At 49.0% G+C, this 17,557-nt stretch overlaps 2 protein-coding genes across 2 annotated transcripts; both read right to left on the reverse strand.

Annotated features, from left to right (window-relative positions):
• Nucleotides 1-8,671: 8,671 nt before the first annotated feature.
• TMEM239 (transmembrane protein 239) lies at nt 8,672-9,145 on the reverse strand (the record flags this gene model as incomplete). The annotated part of the gene is made up of 1 exon (XM_081096442.1): nt 8,672-9,145. The coding sequence occupies exon 1, from the start codon at nt 9,125-9,127 to the stop codon at nt 8,672-8,674; it is 456 nt and encodes a 151-aa protein (XP_080952568.1). The 5' UTR covers nt 9,128-9,145.
• A 688-nt stretch (nt 9,146-9,833) lies between these two features.
• LOC308523099 (uncharacterized protein C20orf141) lies at nt 9,834-10,434 on the reverse strand (the record flags this gene model as incomplete). The annotated part of the gene is given in 4 exon segments (XM_081096772.1): nt 9,834-10,071; nt 10,166-10,323; nt 10,325-10,413; nt 10,416-10,434. Coding segments are annotated over 4 exon segments (504 nt in total).
• Between the last annotated feature and the right edge of the window lie 7,123 nt (nt 10,435-17,557).

Raw genomic sequence — 17,557 nt, forward strand, 5'->3', positions numbered from 1 at the left:
CTGACCAGGGATCAAACCCCCAACTTTGGTGTATTGGGGCGATGCTCTAACAAACTGAGCTATTTGGCCAGAGCGAAATTGTCAACATTTTATATGGAATTTATGGATCTGGCTAATTCTTATCTATACCAGTCTCTCTCATGTATTCATGTGTACATTCAACATTCATCTGTTCCTGGAAATAGACATATACCTTACCTTGCACAGTTCTTGGCATATAGTGGACACTCAAGTGATTGGAACTAATCAAGAAGCTCCCAAACCCAAGTGGGAGACTGATTAGAAATCCATTATTTAATAATAGAATGTGCACTAAGGGCAAAGTGAACACAGACCTTATTTGGTGGTGGGTGGGGGGGAAGGAATTCCAGGGTGAGGGTAGAGGATGTGTCAAACTCTGTAAGGAAGAGAGTACAGGGTCTCAGCTTTGATGAGCGACTTTAAGTTTGTGACTAAGCATCAGGGGTGACGGGCTAAATGGTGGCATGGGGTGGAGGATGGAGTGTGGAGTAGGAAAACAAGGAAACAGACTCACAAATAATCTTCAAGTAGAATTGGATGGAAGAGAGGAATGCAGAGATGTGCCAATGGCCTGCCTCCCACCCAGGCATTCTTTACATACTTTATTGAAATTTTACCTTGGCAAAGGATATAACACCTAACAAATGGAAATAGACCACAAAAGTGTTGATCCTTGCTAGCAATCTAAGTGCAAGTGAAGCTGCTAAGTTAGCACACGCTGGTGTTGGGGAAACTGGTACACTAGTAGACAGAGCCCTTTAGAGAGCAACCTCAACAGAGCAGTTGAGAATCAAAGGAGACAGTGCCTGAAACAAGGTTGGTTTTCTTGGGTAGAGCCCCAAAGTGGATAGGAACATACATACATAAAAGCAAGCCTTTTGTTCAGGAGATAAGATAAAATACTTCCTTTGTTAATAATACCCATCCTTTGAGCAGCCCTCTTCAGCTGCATCCAGTTTGTCCAATCCCATGTTCGCTCCTTTCTGCCTTTCCTCAAAACCTATTCTCTGTCTGGACATTTTGCACCTCTGCTTCTGAAGCTTCTCGGTACTGCCGGAGAAAAACTACACCTGGACAGATTTACAGAAGAAAATCATGAATTACTCAGCCTCATGGGACCCCTCTCTGTTGCTTGCCATCCTGCTCTCTAAGAATTCCGTCACCTTCCCTATTGAGCCTTTCCTAGGCTTTTCCACTCTTTTCAAACCCCATCCCAGTTCTGGAACTCTCACCTTGTAAGCACCTTGAGACTGCAGAGGGCTCCATGTCCCCATCATCTTACCTCTGCACGTCTAATTTCCACCCCCACCTTGCTGTGTGTCTCCCAACATTTTCTTCAGTGCCCCAACATAGATTTGAAGGTCATCACAACAATGGATGGTGATAAGTTATCTTCAGTTTGTTGTCATATAAGCCTACAATACAAGACACTTGACCTCTGCATTATAGATTTTATTCAGTCATGACTGGAAACAAGAAACTTAAACAGCCACATACAAGTCATTACATGCATTTGAATTATTTCCCGGCCATTGTTTTGAGATATGAAAACGATGAAAATCATATGTTCCTCCAGCATGTGTGTGTGTGTGTGTGTGTGTGTGTGTGTATTGATTTCAGAGAGAAGAAGGGAGAGGGAGAGAAACATCAGTGATGAGAGAGAATCATCAACTAGCTGCCTCCTGCATGCCTGCTACTGGGGATTGAGCATGTGCCCTGAATAGGAATCAAACCATGACTTCCTGGTTCAGGGGTCGACGCTCAAACACTAAGCCACATCAACCAGACTAGATTCTTGGTTTTAATGTTTTCCCCAGCTACATTATTTTTTTTATTTCATCTACTTTAATTTTTTCCATCACCATTTATCCCTTCTATGCCCTCTTTCACCTCCCCTCCCAGCCCCTCCCACAATCACCACACTGTTGTCCATGAGTTCTCTCTTTTTTTCTTTTTTTTTCTTCTTTAATGTATTTTATTGATTTTTCACAGAGAGGAAGGGAGAGAGATAGAGAGCCAGAAACATCGATGAGAGAGAAACATCGATCAGCTGCCTCCTGCACATCCCCTACTGGGGATGTGCCCGCAACCAGGGTACATGCCCTTGACCGGAATCGAACCTGGGACCCCTCAGTCCGCAAGCCGACGCTCTATCCACTGAGCCAAACCGGTTTCGGCTCTTTTTTTTTCTTATTTGCTCAATCCCTCCACCCCATAATACTCCCCCAACACACACACACACACACACACACACACACACACACACACACACCAGAGATGTCTGTATGATTTTTACCTATGAGTCTGTCTCTATTTTGCTGTAGTTCAGTTTGTTCATTAGAAACCACATATGAATTAAATCATATGGTACTTGTCTGTCTCTGCCTGGCTTATTTCACTTAGCATAATATTCTCCAGGTCCATCCATGCTGTTTCAAAGAGTAAAATTTTCTTCCTTTTTACAGCAGAATAGTATGCCATTGTGTAAATGTACCATAGCTTTTTTTATCCACTCATCTACTGATGATACTTGGGCTCCTTCCAAATATTGGCTATTGTAAATAACCCTGCAATGAACATAGAGGCTCAGATATTCTTTTGAATTTGTATTTTGGGTTTCTTTGGATAAATTCCCAGAAAAGGAATCAGTGGGTCATAAGGCAGTTCCATTTGTAATTTTTTGAGATGACTCCATACTGTTTTTCCACTAGATTCTTGTTTTTTAAAGAATGCCTCCAGTATCCTTTTCTTTGCCATACCAATATATTCCTGAAAGGAGTAGAGGATGCAAGAGCACTTCAGATGTGATGCCAGCCTTTATTTTCCCAGTGTGTGTGTTGGGGGAGGAGGGAGAAGTCTTTTAATAAAAGAAAATTAGTGGATTTTTTTTCAAAACAGTTTAACCAAACAAAGTGTCCCAACAAAAACCGATGACCTGCCTTCTGTTATATAATCCAATTTGTCGCATAGATTGTGTGTTGAGTTCATCTTAGTTCACATATGTTGGTGAAAGATAAAGATAAACTTTCTGATTGCAAAGAAATACACCTATACTTTTTAAAAACCTGCTTCATTAAGGTGTCACTGACAGTAAACTGCACATATTTCAAATGTACGATTTGATATATTTTGACATGTATACATCTGTGAAATCATCATCACAATCAACGAAATGTATCCTGCCTCTTTAGAATCCCTTCCTGCCTCCCATCCCATCTCCTTACTCCTGTCCCCCAGCAACTATTGATACTGATCTGTTTTCTGTTACTATAGATCAATTTGCATTTCCTAGAATATTATATAAATGGAATCATTCAATGGGTACTCTTTTTCTTCTGGCTTCTTTCACTCAGTCTAATTAATGGGATTGGTGGAACAACATCCATGTCATTGTGTGTATCAGTAGTTCACTTTTTTCATAATTTTGTCGTATTCCATTTTGTGGCTAAACCAATGTTTATTTATCCTTTTACCTGTTGGTGGACATTTGTGTACTTTAGTTTTTGGCAATTACAAATAAAGCTTCTATGAATATTTATGTACAAATCTTTGAATAGACATATATTTTCATTTCTCTTGGGTAAACATCTAGGAATGAAATGGCCGAATCATGTGGTAGATGTATGTTTCATTTTTTAAGAAACTACTAAGTTATTTTCCAAAGTGGTTTTCCAATTTTACATTCCCCCTAGCAGTGTATGAGGGTTGCAGTTCATCTATATCCTTGCCTACACTTAATATTAGTTTTTTTAATATTAGTCATTCTAGTAAGTGGGTTGTATGTTGGGTATTTTTAAGATTTTCTTTTTAAATCGACTTTTAGAGAGAGAGGAGGGGGGGGGGGAGAGAGAAACATCACGTGAGAGACACATTAATTGGTTGCCGGGAACCCTTCGGTGCGCAGGCCAGCGCTCTAACCACTGAGCACGCTGGGCACGGTGGAAACAACAGATCTTAAATCAAGTTCTTTTATTTTTAAAATGGGAAATATTTGAAAAGTAAGAAGGCAGTATAAAGGATGCACGATCCAAACTATAGAAGGAAATGTTGTCTCAGGAAAAAATAACCTGTCCAAAGTTGGTTACTTCCAGACCCCGACAGACCTCACAAAAGACAGCTTTTTACCCCAGGAGGAACGGGCAGACAGACTAGGGGTGGGCCAGGAGTCTGAGACACAGTGAAGCCTGCGAGATGGGGCCCTTCCTTCTCCAGGATTCCCAGGAGCTCAGCCCTCTATGCTTCTGGGTTTCTGGTTGGGGGACCCAGGTTGAAGATTTGGGGTCAGGGGTGAGGAATCAACGAAGCCGCCACTGTGAGGACCGTGGACCGGAGATGACGCTCCCCGGAATCCACCCTCGCCTGGCCTGTGAAATATGTCTCCCCTCCTTCAACCAACACTCCAGCCCACCCCGATTCTTCGCGGCCAGAGCTGGAGATAGCCGCCAGAGGGCGCCCTTGCACCGTCGGTCGCCGGGTCCGCAAGCTGGGATTCCCTGGCTGTCGATTTTCCCGGACGGCTACCGAGCACCTTCCCTGGGTGGGTGCCCACAGCCCTGCAAACCCCTAGGAGGTTTGCTATTTCCAGCCTCAGGTCCTTGTCCGCCCCGCTCCGCCCCCACAGACAATGCGCCCGCCTGGACGCCCTCGAGCCGTCGCCCAACTGGTCCCCCTCCGGCGCACTCGAGCCTGGGGAATTGCGCACCTCGCACCTGCCCTAGGGGCTACCTCCCATGCAGCGCAGGCTGCCTCCCCCACCCCCTCCCGCCATGACCCGGTCTCCCCCAAGTCCTCTGTGGCCACGGACTGCGGGGGAGGAGAGCAGCTTCCCTCATCCTCCAGCGAGGACATGGCCTCCCTTTCCCCTGCACACACGGGTCTGAGGGAGAGCGCCTCCTCCTTCCAGGGACCCCTCTCCTTCCCCAGGATGGCCACGGACAACTGTCTCAAGTGGTCCCCCAGCCTCAGGAGTCCCCTTGACACCGCCCTCTCGGGCCCTCCCGTGTCCTGGCCGATCCCTGTTCCTTGGGGCAGAGGGAAGCCCTGCCGCTGGTCGCTCCTGCTCCTGCACATGCGGCTGTGGATTCCTGTTTTCTTACATGGAAGGCCTCTGGAGGCTGACGTTCTTCATTCCCCGCCCAACCTGATTATTTTTCTGGCCGGACCCCCACCCCGTCCCAATCCTGACAGAGCAGGCTGTGGCTGGCGGGGGAGGACAGGCCGAGATCCCACTCAGCCTCCCAGGTCACTCCGGCCACTGGAACATCGCAGCTCTCCCTCTGGCCCAAACCCAAAGGCTTAGGACGTCTTCGCTCCAGCATGTTCATTCTCCCTGAGCTTGCATGTTTAAGCCTTTTAACCCTACATGGGTGACTTGGTCTACATTTAAAGGAATTTCAGGGATTATGATCATGCTATCATTTTCCTTTCGTCTGTCAGGTGCCTCACTTCATTCACTTTTAACTGAACACTCCATTCCCCTCTGCCTGCCCCCTAGAGCCAGCCATTCCACCGTTTTTGTTTTCATGTGTTCTTGCCACCTTCCGCCAAAGTGTGTTTTGCTGGCATGCATTTGAAATTTTCATCCAAAGAATTGTATTATTTCTCATTCAGTTTGCCACTCAAAGCTAGGAGTTCAAGATCAATCTCTATAGCTCCTGCCCCTTCTGCTGCTTCCTCTCAGCGGTGCTCACACTATGTCTGACTTTTCTTATCTCCTGCCACCACTAATAACAGTGCAGTCATTACTCTCAAACACATCCTCCTGTGCAGTGTTTCTCAAACAGTGTGCTTGTGTATCACCTGAGACTCTTCTTAAAATGCCGGCTCTGAAATAAAAATTTAAAAAATGCAGGCTTTGATTCCACAGGCCGAGAGTGGGGCCCAAAACTCTGCATTTTTCACCAGCTCCCAGATGAGGCTGATACTGCTAGTCCTGGGGCCACACTTTGAGCAGGGCCCTTAGGGGCCTCTGTGAGAACTCATGTTGGGTTGCTGGGTCACAGGGCATGTGTTGATCTAATTTGGTAAGTACTACCCATCTGCTACCCAGTCTGGTTGTACCACCTTACTCCACATCAGCAGAGCAGGAGAGTGGGAAGTATATATAGGATGGGGCAAAAATAGGTTTACAGTTGTATGTGAATCACAGAGTTTATTCTTGTATTACTTATTAATTCTTGTATTTTCCCTAAAAACAACTGTACACCTACTTTTGCCCCTCCCTGTATTTATGTGGGGAAGGGAAGAAGGCCTTCTCCTTGCTTCTGCCCACATCTTGTCCCGCAATGTGTTTGGTCTGGGCCCAAACCAATGGGCTCAAGGCTCGGGAGTGATATTGCTGACCAGCAATGCTGGGCTAAGTCTATGGTGGACCTGAGGATAGCATCCAGGAGACTCCCATTAGGTTGCATTTTCTCTATTGCTTTACTTTTAGTGTCCTGTTAAGTAGACGAGGACTCCAACAACCTGGCCCTCCCATTGGCAAGTAGCTGTTTTGAACCTGATTTCTCATCTCGAAAATGGAACAGCAGTAGCATAGCTATGGTTTGCAGAGTGAGGAGTCAGTCTAGGAACTTCACCCACATGCCAGCAGCCCCACAGGAGCCCTAAGACAGGGGTTCTTACTTGTTTTACCCATGAGGAGAATGAAGTTCAGGAAGGCTTAGCAATTTCCACAAGGCCATGGAGATAGAAAGTGACAATGTTGGGATTCAAACCCAGCCTCAGTTAATACACCAGAGCCCGTGCTAACCACGAGGCTATCCACCTCCATGTCCTGCCTTGCCCTTGCTACCAGGCCATATTTCAGGGACAGTCACAAGGAAGTGGGAAGGAAGAACTATGTCTGGGTTTTCAGGCATGGATGCTGAAGGCTTCTAACCAGTGGCATGGAGGGTCATGAAATTCTACAGCAAATGGATTTTGGCAAAAATGAACCTAGGGTCTAGGGCAGTGATGGCGAACCTTTTGAGCTCGGTGTGTCAGCAGTTTGAAAAACCCTAACTTAACTCTGGTGCCGTGTCACATGTAGAAATTTTTTGATATTTGCAACCATAGTAAAAGAAAGATTTATATTTTTGATATTTATTTTATATATTTAAATGCCATTTAACAAAGAAAACTCAACCAAAAAAATGAGTTCGTGTGTCACCTCTGACATGTGTGTCATAGGTTCGCCATCACTGGTCTAGGGGCTGGTCCTCAGGGCTTGAGTATTTAGGTGGCAGGAGAGGAGGACTTTGGGTCGAGGGCTTTAAGAGCAGGGCTTGTAGGCTTAGAAGTACACTAGGTCAGGGATGGACAGGATTTGGGAGGATCAGGAATTGGGTGGGTGTTAGAAGTGGGGTAGGGATCAGGTGGTTGGGTCTTAGCTATGGGTAAAGCTGTCTATCATGTGTCTTACTTGGTAACAGTTGATCGCTCACTGTTTTGTTTGGAGGGTTAGCAGATGTGCAAACAGCCAGCCCCCTGGGCATCAGGAAAGCCACCTTTCACGACCCGCCTGGAGCTGTGAGCAGCTGGGTCCATTTTGGAAACTATGGGCTATGCTTTTCCCACTCACATAGCTGTGCAAGCATCTCCTGGCACTAAGCCCCAGGCCCAAGCATTTCACAATCAGGAGAGTTCGACATCTGCAGATTTTGAGATTTCATGACACATGACATTTTTACATCTTGTCCACACCCATCCATCCTCTGTTTACCACTATAATTCTACTCATGGCGGAACATTTCCCCGAAGGCCCAGGGAAGCGTCTTGCTCTTTCTGTGGCCTTAGGGCTCAAAAGACCTTTTGAGTCTACAGAATGTTCTCAAGAGTTCAATATAGTATCTTATTGTTTCCTGGACTTTACAAAGCACTTCATACATAGGTATTGCTGTTGACGCACTTAGCACAAGCTCAAAAGAATTAATTGGCCAAGGCCCCATGTGTAGGTGGGTGAATTGGGACTTGTTTGTTTTTCCAGAACAGATCTCAGGAGACTTAAAGAGTGGGTACTCTCTGGGAACCTTACTACCCTATTCAGCCCATTTTCCAGACTTGGGGATGTGGACTAAGGCAGGAGCTAAGGTATCTAGGGAGCAGGGGAATGTCTAGGCAGGCAGGCCTGGGAGGTGAGTTAGTTGAAGTCTCATGGAGCTTGTGGCCAGCCCTCTTCTAGCGAGGCTTCGGTCAGTGGGCCCTTCCTAGAGCTTGGGGAAGTGGAAAAAGAGGGTTGGTGGGAGGAATGGCAAGTCCAGGGGTACCCGGGTAGAAGTTCTCAATGAGCCTGAAGCTGAGGCAGCTGCAAGAAAAAAGATGTTGCCAGTTTCTAAGGGCGCCCCAGTGGTGTCACCACACCCAATGGGAGCTCTTGGTGGCTTGGCCAAGCTCTACCCCTCGCTAAGCCTTCTGCCCTATCCCCTCTCCTCAAAGCCCCTGGCCCCCCACACCAAGTACCTGCAGCATCAGCTTGAGGGAGGTGCCCAGGGTCAGGCCAGTCTACCTTGCCAGCTCCAGCAACATCACCCATGCCACAACCTGTGCTAGGGACTGGAGGTCTGGGCCTGTTGAAGCAGGAAGGCTCTAGTCTCACTGCCCTCCCCCTCCCTCGGGGCCTCAGGCCTTAGGCCAGGGCTAACAGACACAGGCAGCGGGATGGGTTGCCCTTCTATTGGTCCAAGTCCTGAGCGTAGCCTGGGTGAGACATGGAGGTGAGGAGGCCCACAAGGCTGAGCAGCGTAGAGAACAGCAGCAGGAAGGAGGCGGTGAAGAGCAGGGCCGGGAGGGCACTGAGCATCAGCAGCAGGACGGCGGGCAGCAGATGGCGCCACGCGGCGGCCGCCACAGGCCACAGGGAGCTCAGCAGGTGGGAGCCGGTGGTGAAGAGCGCGTGGCACAGCATCAGTGCCAGCAGCAGGTAGAGGATCCCCTCCAGGTTCCACAGCATACGCTGCAGCGGCTGCCGCCAGCTCGATGTGGTCCACCACTGGGTCCAGCTCTGGGGCACATGGCACAGGCACCAGCGCACCCAATCCTGCCGCGTGACCCAGGCCGACCAGGGCAGCGCCCGCTGCGGCCCCTCACCGGCCCCGATGGCGTCCGTCTCCACTCGAGGCTGTTGCATCACAGCTGGTGCACCTGGGGAGAGGCTAGGCCAGCTGCAGGAGCAGCCCTGGAGGTGCCTGGGGTGCAGGGGTCAGGAGGGCACCAGTGTGGGTGGGGTGGGGCTTTGAGCTGGGGTCTGGGTCTTACCTCTGGGCAGTGGTCCCTAAGTCATGTTGCTGCCTGCAGCGCCCAGGATGGCCTGGCAGCCAGAGTTGAGCCCCTCTTTCATTCTCCCGCCCCCACCCCCTCCCTAGAGGACCCCCATTGTGACCCGGATTGGGGTGGGGTCCAGCCAAGAAAGGAGCCAATCCAGGGTGTGAGCCTCACCTGGGCCTCTCTCTGGGGACCCTCTAGGCTAGCAGGGAGGTCTGGGAGCCCACAGATGTACTTCCTCATGCTTTCTTGTGGAAAGCCCTCTTGGATCCCGTCCCTTCCCTACTGGCTAATAATGCGTCCCACTCTGCTCTCTCACAAGTCTTTCTTTGGGCCTTCATTCTTTAGAACCACAGAGGCGGCCAGAATGGCCAGCCGCAACCTGGAGGTTCTGAGATGGCTGTCACATCCTGCCCTGGGCTCCCTGTCCCTTACCTCATCTCACCTATCATTGCTGGAGGTCTGCTGATGTTCAGGCTGGGGCAAAAGGTGTACCCTCCCACCTGCCCAGCCCATAATGGAGGAAAGGAAGCCTGGGGAAGCAGCATGGCCAGTGTATTTCTGGAGGGCAGTCAGGCCCAAGGATAGAGGCAGAAAGCCATGCCAAGCAGGGCCAAGGGCATGCCTCGGGCTCCCAAGAGCAGCTCCAGGCCCAGGAGCAGTAGGAGGAGAGCCTCCTGGAGGCTGAGTCGTCCTGTGATTGCCACTGTCTGCAGGAGTAGAGCCTCCTGCTGTCTTGGGCCCTCACCAGCCCCTTGACTTTGGCCCCCTGTGAGAAGTGTGTGCTGTGGCCGGGTGGGACTTGTGGGCCTGTGGAGAGAGAGGGTAGCAGCTGGGATTCGGGAGGCTGACCACTTGCTTGCTTGCCTGCACCTGCCCACCTGCCAGGCTGCTGCCCATTTACCTGTGGAGCAGGTCGAAGGCCAGGAAGCTGACCAGCAGCAGCAGCAGCAGCAAGGCTGGCCCAGCCATGGAAAAGACTGCCCGAATTGTCAACCCCAGTGCTCCCAGCCCTAGGACACTGTCCAGGAGCTGGGCGGGGCTAGGGCCCCAGAAGAACGAACACACATGGACCCATTGAACTACCCAATCCCTCCCCAGCACCCAGGCCCCTGGGAGAGACAGGGATAGGATAAGCAAGGACTTCAGGCCCGGGTAACAGAGCTGGGTCATGGAGGGAGGGGGAGGTTATAGGAAGGGGCTGTCCTGGAGGTAGTGATGGAAGTATGTGGGAGGGGATGGCTGACAGACAAGCAAGGATGAGCTCAGGGAGTGGGGAATTGGGCTCCTTGGGAATCTCCCCCTCGCCACCCACCCACTCACCCACCCACCAATCCTCCTCACCTCCTGCCACTTCGGTCTGCCATTCTGGGACTGGGCAGCTGGGACATTGTGACCTCTTGCTAGGTGGGGCTCTGTCGTAGGGAGGGGCTGCTGCTGGTTCTGGCCTCACAAGCAGCTGGTGGCTCAGGCGGGGCTCAGCCAGAGGTCAGTTCTTTCTGAGAACTAGGACTCGCCCTCGCCCTCGTGCTTCTGCTATCTCTCTGCCCTAGGGCCCTCCCATGATGCTTCTGCTATCTCTCTGCCCTAGGGCCCTCCCATAGGGATCTGAGCTGCCAAGAAGGCATTCTAACCCCATCACTACATGGGTGGCTGACCAAAGGGAAGGGGCTGCTTTCTTTCTCCTGCAGATGCTTGGAGCTGTGTCCAGGGACAAGTCATTCAATCTTCCCGTCCACTGCTCTCTGCCCTGAGAGCAGGGTGATGCCTGTGGGCCTTGTGGGGGATTTTTCAGGACTGCAGCCCTGGAAGGCAGAGATTCTGTCAGGAAGGAACCAGAGGCTTTCTAAGGCTGAGCTCCCATGGACCTGCGACATGGGAGTGGGGCAAGAGGCAGCTGTTAAGCATGTAAGTGCGATGGTGTGTAGGTGTTTGGGATACTGGGACTCCAGAAATGGCATAGAGGGCTACAACATAGTAACCCCCAAACTGGACGTTAGAGTCACTCTCTGAGAATGCAGTTAAGGAAAATGAACACGTAATAAAGGGATTGGTCACTTAGGAAAGAAACCTACTTCCATTGATGATGTGTGATTGCGTGATGGTTCCAACACATCCTAGTTTAGTGACCTGAGAGGCAAGAATGGAAATAGATTGTAATTGAGAGAACTTAATTTTGTCCACATAGTATACTTTGAAGGAAAACTGAAGGGAGTGGAGTCAGGGAAACAGTGGCCATACAGCCCCTAGGAGAGGAGGAGACAGAGAATCAGGCTGCATATTTGCCTCCAGCAGGCCCTGTCCAAAGACTCAAGGTGGTGGCCTTGACATCTTTGAAGGCGATGAGCTCAACAATCCATGGAGCCAATGCCACCAGCCCTCGGGACCATTTGGTGATTGCCTTTGGTATGGCTCTTCCCAGGGAAATAAAGCAATATCCACAAAATTTCAAGGGAAAATGATTTTCAACCTAGAAACATGTATCTGTTCATATGATTTCAAGTGTGAAAGCAGAATAAAGACATTTAAAGCCATACAAGGTCTCGGCAATTTGATTTTGCATATACTTTTTCTTAGAAAGTTACTAGAGTGTGTACTTCAGAAAAACAGGAATTAAACTAGAAAGAGGGCAGTATGGAATTTTAAGAAATGAGGCTAAACCCTGGCTGGCGCTGCTAAGTGGTTAGAGCATTGGCCTGCATACCAAGGGTCACGGGTTCCATTCCCAGTCAAGGGCATGTACCTGGGTTGCAAGTTCATCCCTGGACAGGTCAGGGCATGTGCGGGAGGCAACCAATCTATGTGTCTCTCTCACATCAATGTTTCTTTCTCTCTCTCTCTCTTTTACCCCCTCCCCCTCCCTCCTTTCCACTCTCTCTCTAAAAAAAAAAAAAAAGAAAAAATATCCTTAGGTGAGGATTAACAAAAAAATAAAAATAAATAAATGAGGCTAAACACAGAAGAAGAATGATGAGCAAGGCCTGGTATGTCAGCTGTGCTCCCAGGTAAAGAAAGAAAGCACCCTGGCCGATGTGGCTCCATTCTCCATTGGTTGGGCTTCATCCCATGTGTTGACCACTTGATTCTGGTCAAAGGAACATGCCCGAGTTGTGGGCTCAATCCCCAGGATAGCTGATAGATGTTGTGCTCTCACATCAATGTTTCTCTCTCTCTCTCTCTCTCTCTCTCTCTCTCTCTCTCTCCCCCTCCCTTCCTCTCTCTCTAAAAATCAATAAACTATTTAAAAAGGAAGAAAGAAAGAACCCAGCCTGGAATCAAAAGGTAGATGTTCAAAGAGGGATGTTTCCGGAAGAAAATGAAATTATCTGGTTTTGGACATATTCAAAATAAATGTTCAGTTCTGTTGGAAACATTGAGATTGAATTTACAATTGGTGCCCAGAAAACCAAGCAAATGATAAAACAAAGTAATTAATAACTCCAGGGAACACAAAAGGTTGAACAATAACATTTACATGTTCATAACATAAGCTCTGCATATTGACTTCAGTGATTTGGCTCTTTTGGGAAAATGGAAGGAGGGGAAACGTATGTTTATGTATTTGGATGTGTATGGGTGGGAGGGTGGGAGGAAAGAGATTAATTCCATAGCAAGAAACCCACAGATAACATCTAACCATAGAAAAATCAAGAAATAGCAATAGAAGCATAGAGGTCAATACAAGGAAAAATAATAGAATTTAGAGTGGTTGACTTGGGAATGGAGAAGCATAAAAATGTCTTCTATTACAAGCCTAAATGTGAGTTGCCTCTAAAACTATTATAAATCATTTTGATAAAAATAATTTTGCTAAAAAATGAAAAATTAATATAGCTCACATTGTGGAGGTCAGAAGTACAACCTCCCATGATGAATGAAACTGATTTCCTAATGTTTTGCTTTTTTAAATGTATTTTATTGATTTTTTACAGAGAGGAAGGGAGAGGAATAGAGAGAAACATTGATCAGCTGCCTCCTGCACATTCCTTAATGGGTATGTGCCTGCAACCAAGGTACATGCCCTTGACCAGAATCGAACCTGGGACCCTTGAGTCCACAGGCCAACGCTCTATCCACTGAGCCAAACCGGTTAGGGCTGATTTCCTAATGTTATGTGGATGTATTCTTGTGGCTTGAGTTAACATTTTCAGTGGCAACATCAAACTCAGGAAGTTGTGAATCTCATGCATTTTAAGGGCAGGTGCCCTAAATCTCCACCTAGGGCTTCTCAGCCTTTAATATGCACACGACTCTCCTGGGGCTGAGTCCTGTTAAAATGCAAGTTCTAATCTGTAGGTCTGGGGAGGGATTCTGCATTTCTAAGAGGCTCCCAGGAGATGCCGATGCTGTTGGTCCTTGGCCACACTTTGAGGAGCAAGGATCTCCAAGACATTGATGTATGAAAGAGAGAGCTGGGGAGGTGGTGGTGAGGGAAGGATGGGCATGTGGGAAAGTGCCTCTTGTGCATCTAGGTGCCACGGGAGTCCCCATTAGTGCTCACATGCACCATGGGGTTGGAGGGTACCTAGTGGGCAGTGAGTTCTCCTCAGCACCAGGACAGGAGATTAGGAGACACAAGTAGGCAGTAGATTTCGCTACTTTTCTATTTGTGCAGCCAAATACGTAACCTCCTTTCTTTTCTTAATATTGTTTTATTCCATCCATGTGTGTGGGAGCAAGGAGACTGTGTTAAGCTGTTTTCTCCATCTTTAATTCATCTGGTTAATGTCAGGGTTCCTAGAACCAGTTCCTAGAACCACCTACTGTCTCACTTTATCATCACGGCCCTGGGAAGAAAATATTATCATTCCAATTTTACAGATGAGAAAACTGTGGCTCAAAGAGGTGAGAAATTACTATTCAAGGATACCTGAACAAGTAAACGGCAGAAACCGGATGTGAAATTAAACCAGTGTGGCTCCAAGTCATTTATCCTCTCCACATCCAGCCACCCGACCACACTAGCGGCAGGCAATGCTGGCAGGCAATTCCCAGCCCATCCCTTGAACCAGGATCCCTTTAGGCAGGTGTCCCCACCCAGTCTGGCTCCATTGTGCTTGTAAAGTAGCCCTTGTGAGGCTACAAAAGATTCTCTCCCTGGCTCCTGGGGCTAGCGATCTGGCTGTGCAAGTACTTATGATGGGAAGAAGGGCACTTAAATCGGAATAGAACCACAGTTGTTTAAAGATTATTCACCTGCTAACCAAAGCCAAGAGGGTTTCTGACAGACCCTGGGGAACTGGAGGATGTGTTGCAAGAAGAAAAAACAGGGCTGCAAAAATACGGTGACCTTGGAGAAGCCCAGATGGGTCCATTATTCAGAAAAGAAAATACATTTTGAGAGCAAACCGAGGACAGGACATGCTTTAACTTGGCTGCTGTGCCGGGACCCTGGCCCCCTCCGGGAGTTTGCCTCAGGAATGCTGACCATTCTCTGGTCCCAGGATCGGGCTGAGCTGAAGCCACCTTTTTATCGGACTTCCATTTCCTGAGGGCAGACACACAGACTGCAGACCCTAAAGCTCCCTTGACCCTGTTGCCCTCCCAGCTACACAGAGCTCTTTTCCCTCACCCCTATATAATCAGCCAGCTGGCAGAAGGAAGGAGGGAGTGCTTTTTTAATTTCTAGGGCATGAAGCCCGCTGCTCATTCCGTATTGCTGGCAATTTGAAATCAACACTCCTAAATGGTTCAGCCTTGTCTCTGCTTATTGGCTCAGCAGTGACAGGCAGTAACGGCCTTGATTTGGGGGGGTCCAGTTTCACTTGGGTGCAAACCTGTAGCCTAGGAGTTGCTACCTCCAGAACCTGCTTCCAGGCTTGGTGGCTTTGCAGCCCCAGAGACCCAGTGGCAAGGGCCAAAGGCAGTATGTAGCCTGGCTGGGAACACAGTGGAGTGTCAGGGGATGAAGTTATAAAGGGGCATGAGAAGGTGCTGAGGCTTAGAGGGATGTAAAGAGGCCCTAAAGGTCGCAATAGACAAGGCAGGGAGACAAGGGGCACAAAGGGGTAAGAGGGGTAAGAAGAGGTACACGGGACACAAAAGGTATGAATATCCTGCAAATCCCAGCAGCTAAGGGAATGGTGGGAAGTGGCCAGCATGCCCTATCCTGCCAGTCCCTTTGTGGGGGCAGGTGTCCCGGTTCATGGCCTGACATCTCCTGTCCCACAAAACCTGGTACTGTTGGGAAGGGTCAACTTCCCTTCTGCTCTTCTTATTATTTTTATTGATTTTTTAGAGAATAAGGAAGAGGGATAGAGAGATAGAATCATCGATGAGAGAGGAAGTCATTGATTGGCTGCTCTTGCACTCCCTCCACCGGGCATGTGCCCTGACGGGAATCAAACCAGCGACCTCTTGGTTCCTGAGTCCACGCTCAACCACTGAGTCACACCAGCCAGACCCTCCAGCTTTTCTTGTTTCTCTCTAACCTTGAATATATTATACAAATATTTTGATCACTGACTAGGGACCAGGCACTTTTCTAGGCCCTGAGGTGCAGTGAACATTTGGGTGCAAAAGACTTTCTTGACCCTAGCCAGTTTGGCTCAGTGGATAGAGTGTCTGCCCGCAGACTTAAGGGTCCCAGGTTCGATTCTAGTCAAGGGCATGTACCGTGGTTGCAGGCTTAATCCCTGGCCCTGGTCAGGGAGTGTGTGGGAGGCAACCAATCGATGGGTCTCTCTCACATTGATGTTTCTCTCTCTGTCTCTCCCTCTCCCTTCCACTTTCTCTAAAAATCAATAGAAAAAATATCCTTAAGTGAGGATTTAAAAAAAAAAAGGCTTTCTTGGAGGGTTGCTTACCTCTGGCTACAGGGGAGGAGAGACCTAACAGTGAACATATAACAAATTAAACAAGATAATCTCAGTCATGTGAAGTGCCTTGAAGACAACGTAATAAAAAAGGGTGAGAGCTGAGTGTGTGTGTAGAGGAGGAAGCTTATTCCATCGGAATGGTCAGGGAAGGCCTTAGGAGGCAGGTGACACTGAAAGGCCATCTGGATGATGAGGATGCATATCTGAATAAGGAAGTGAGATAATGTGAAGGCCCCATGGCTGGATGGGCTGGTGCATTGGAGAAATAGCTGGAAAGCCTGTGTGTTTGGTGGGATGTGAGCCAGGGGGTGAGCGTGGGGAGATGAGGTGGGAAAGGTGTGGGCGCAGAACCTTGTCATGAAGGGCCTTGCAGGTGAGCCCAGTAGGGACTTAAGCCAGGAGGAACTTGACAGGATTTGGCTGCTGTATGGGGACCAACTTGGAGGGGGTGGGTGCCAAAGACAGGAAAGTGGACAGATTGGGCTTTGTTCAGACCTGCTTCTCTATAGGAGCCTGTCCCAGCCTTCCATCTCCCACCCCCACTCCCACCAAGCCGTGGCCTGTAGTACCATCCTTCTGCCTCTGATCTGGTTGCACTTCAAGGAGCCTTGGCTTGGAGCACCTACCTTGAGTTTTTCTAAGTGCCCCTCTGGTGTCTGGGGCCTTGGCAGTGCCGTCCAGGCAGGGCACTCCACGGTGGGTCCTGTCCAGGTTACTCCCTTTCGGGCTGTGGTAGGTAGTTAGACAGACATGAGCAGAGCAAGGCTGAGGGGCCAGGTACAGAAGGTTACCAGGGCAGGACGCCCTGAGTGCCTAGCAAAGGATAATTGTAGTGTGGGACCTTGTCGGAGGGGTGACTTTCTCTCCTTAGGGATGACATCTAGGTCTCAGTTGTATTTCAGCTTCAGGCCCAGAAAAGCAGCAAAACCAGACAAGCAAGGCCACACCACCGCTGACCTCAGAACCAGCTGCACTGAATAAAGAATGACCCCCTGCCCAGACAGCCAATCAATCAGTGGAGACCCGGACCCTGAAAGGACACACGTGGAAAGCAGCTGAATATTCTATTGAGATCATCCCCCGGGACCTCCCCTCAACTCTCCACCCTTAAAACCCTTCGGACTGAGGACCCAGTGCGCTCTCCCTCCCAGGAGCCTGCCAGTGCCTATCCCCTCCCCTTTCTCCCCCCCCCCACCACCACTCCTCCAGGCCACGCCCCTTTACCTTCCTCACTTCTTAGCCCCAAGGGCCTCTCCTTTACCTCTATAACTTATTTCCTAAGCCCATCTCTTCTATGAATTACTTCTCCTACCTCTGTGATTTCCCAAATAAATGTTCTCTTACAGTTTGAGTCTTGGATCTGAATTCTTTCCTAGCCAGAACTCAAGTTCTGTACCGAGTCTGCTGAACCGAGGCCCGGTTTGACCCCACCGGTCTGACACCTGGTGATGCTCTGGCCGTCCCCAACGCCTAGGGCG

The sequence above is a fragment of the Myotis nattereri genome (assembly GCF_964212035.1).
Source record: "Myotis nattereri genome assembly, chromosome: 8".
Lineage (NCBI taxonomy): Eukaryota > Metazoa > Chordata > Mammalia > Chiroptera > Vespertilionidae > Myotis > Myotis nattereri.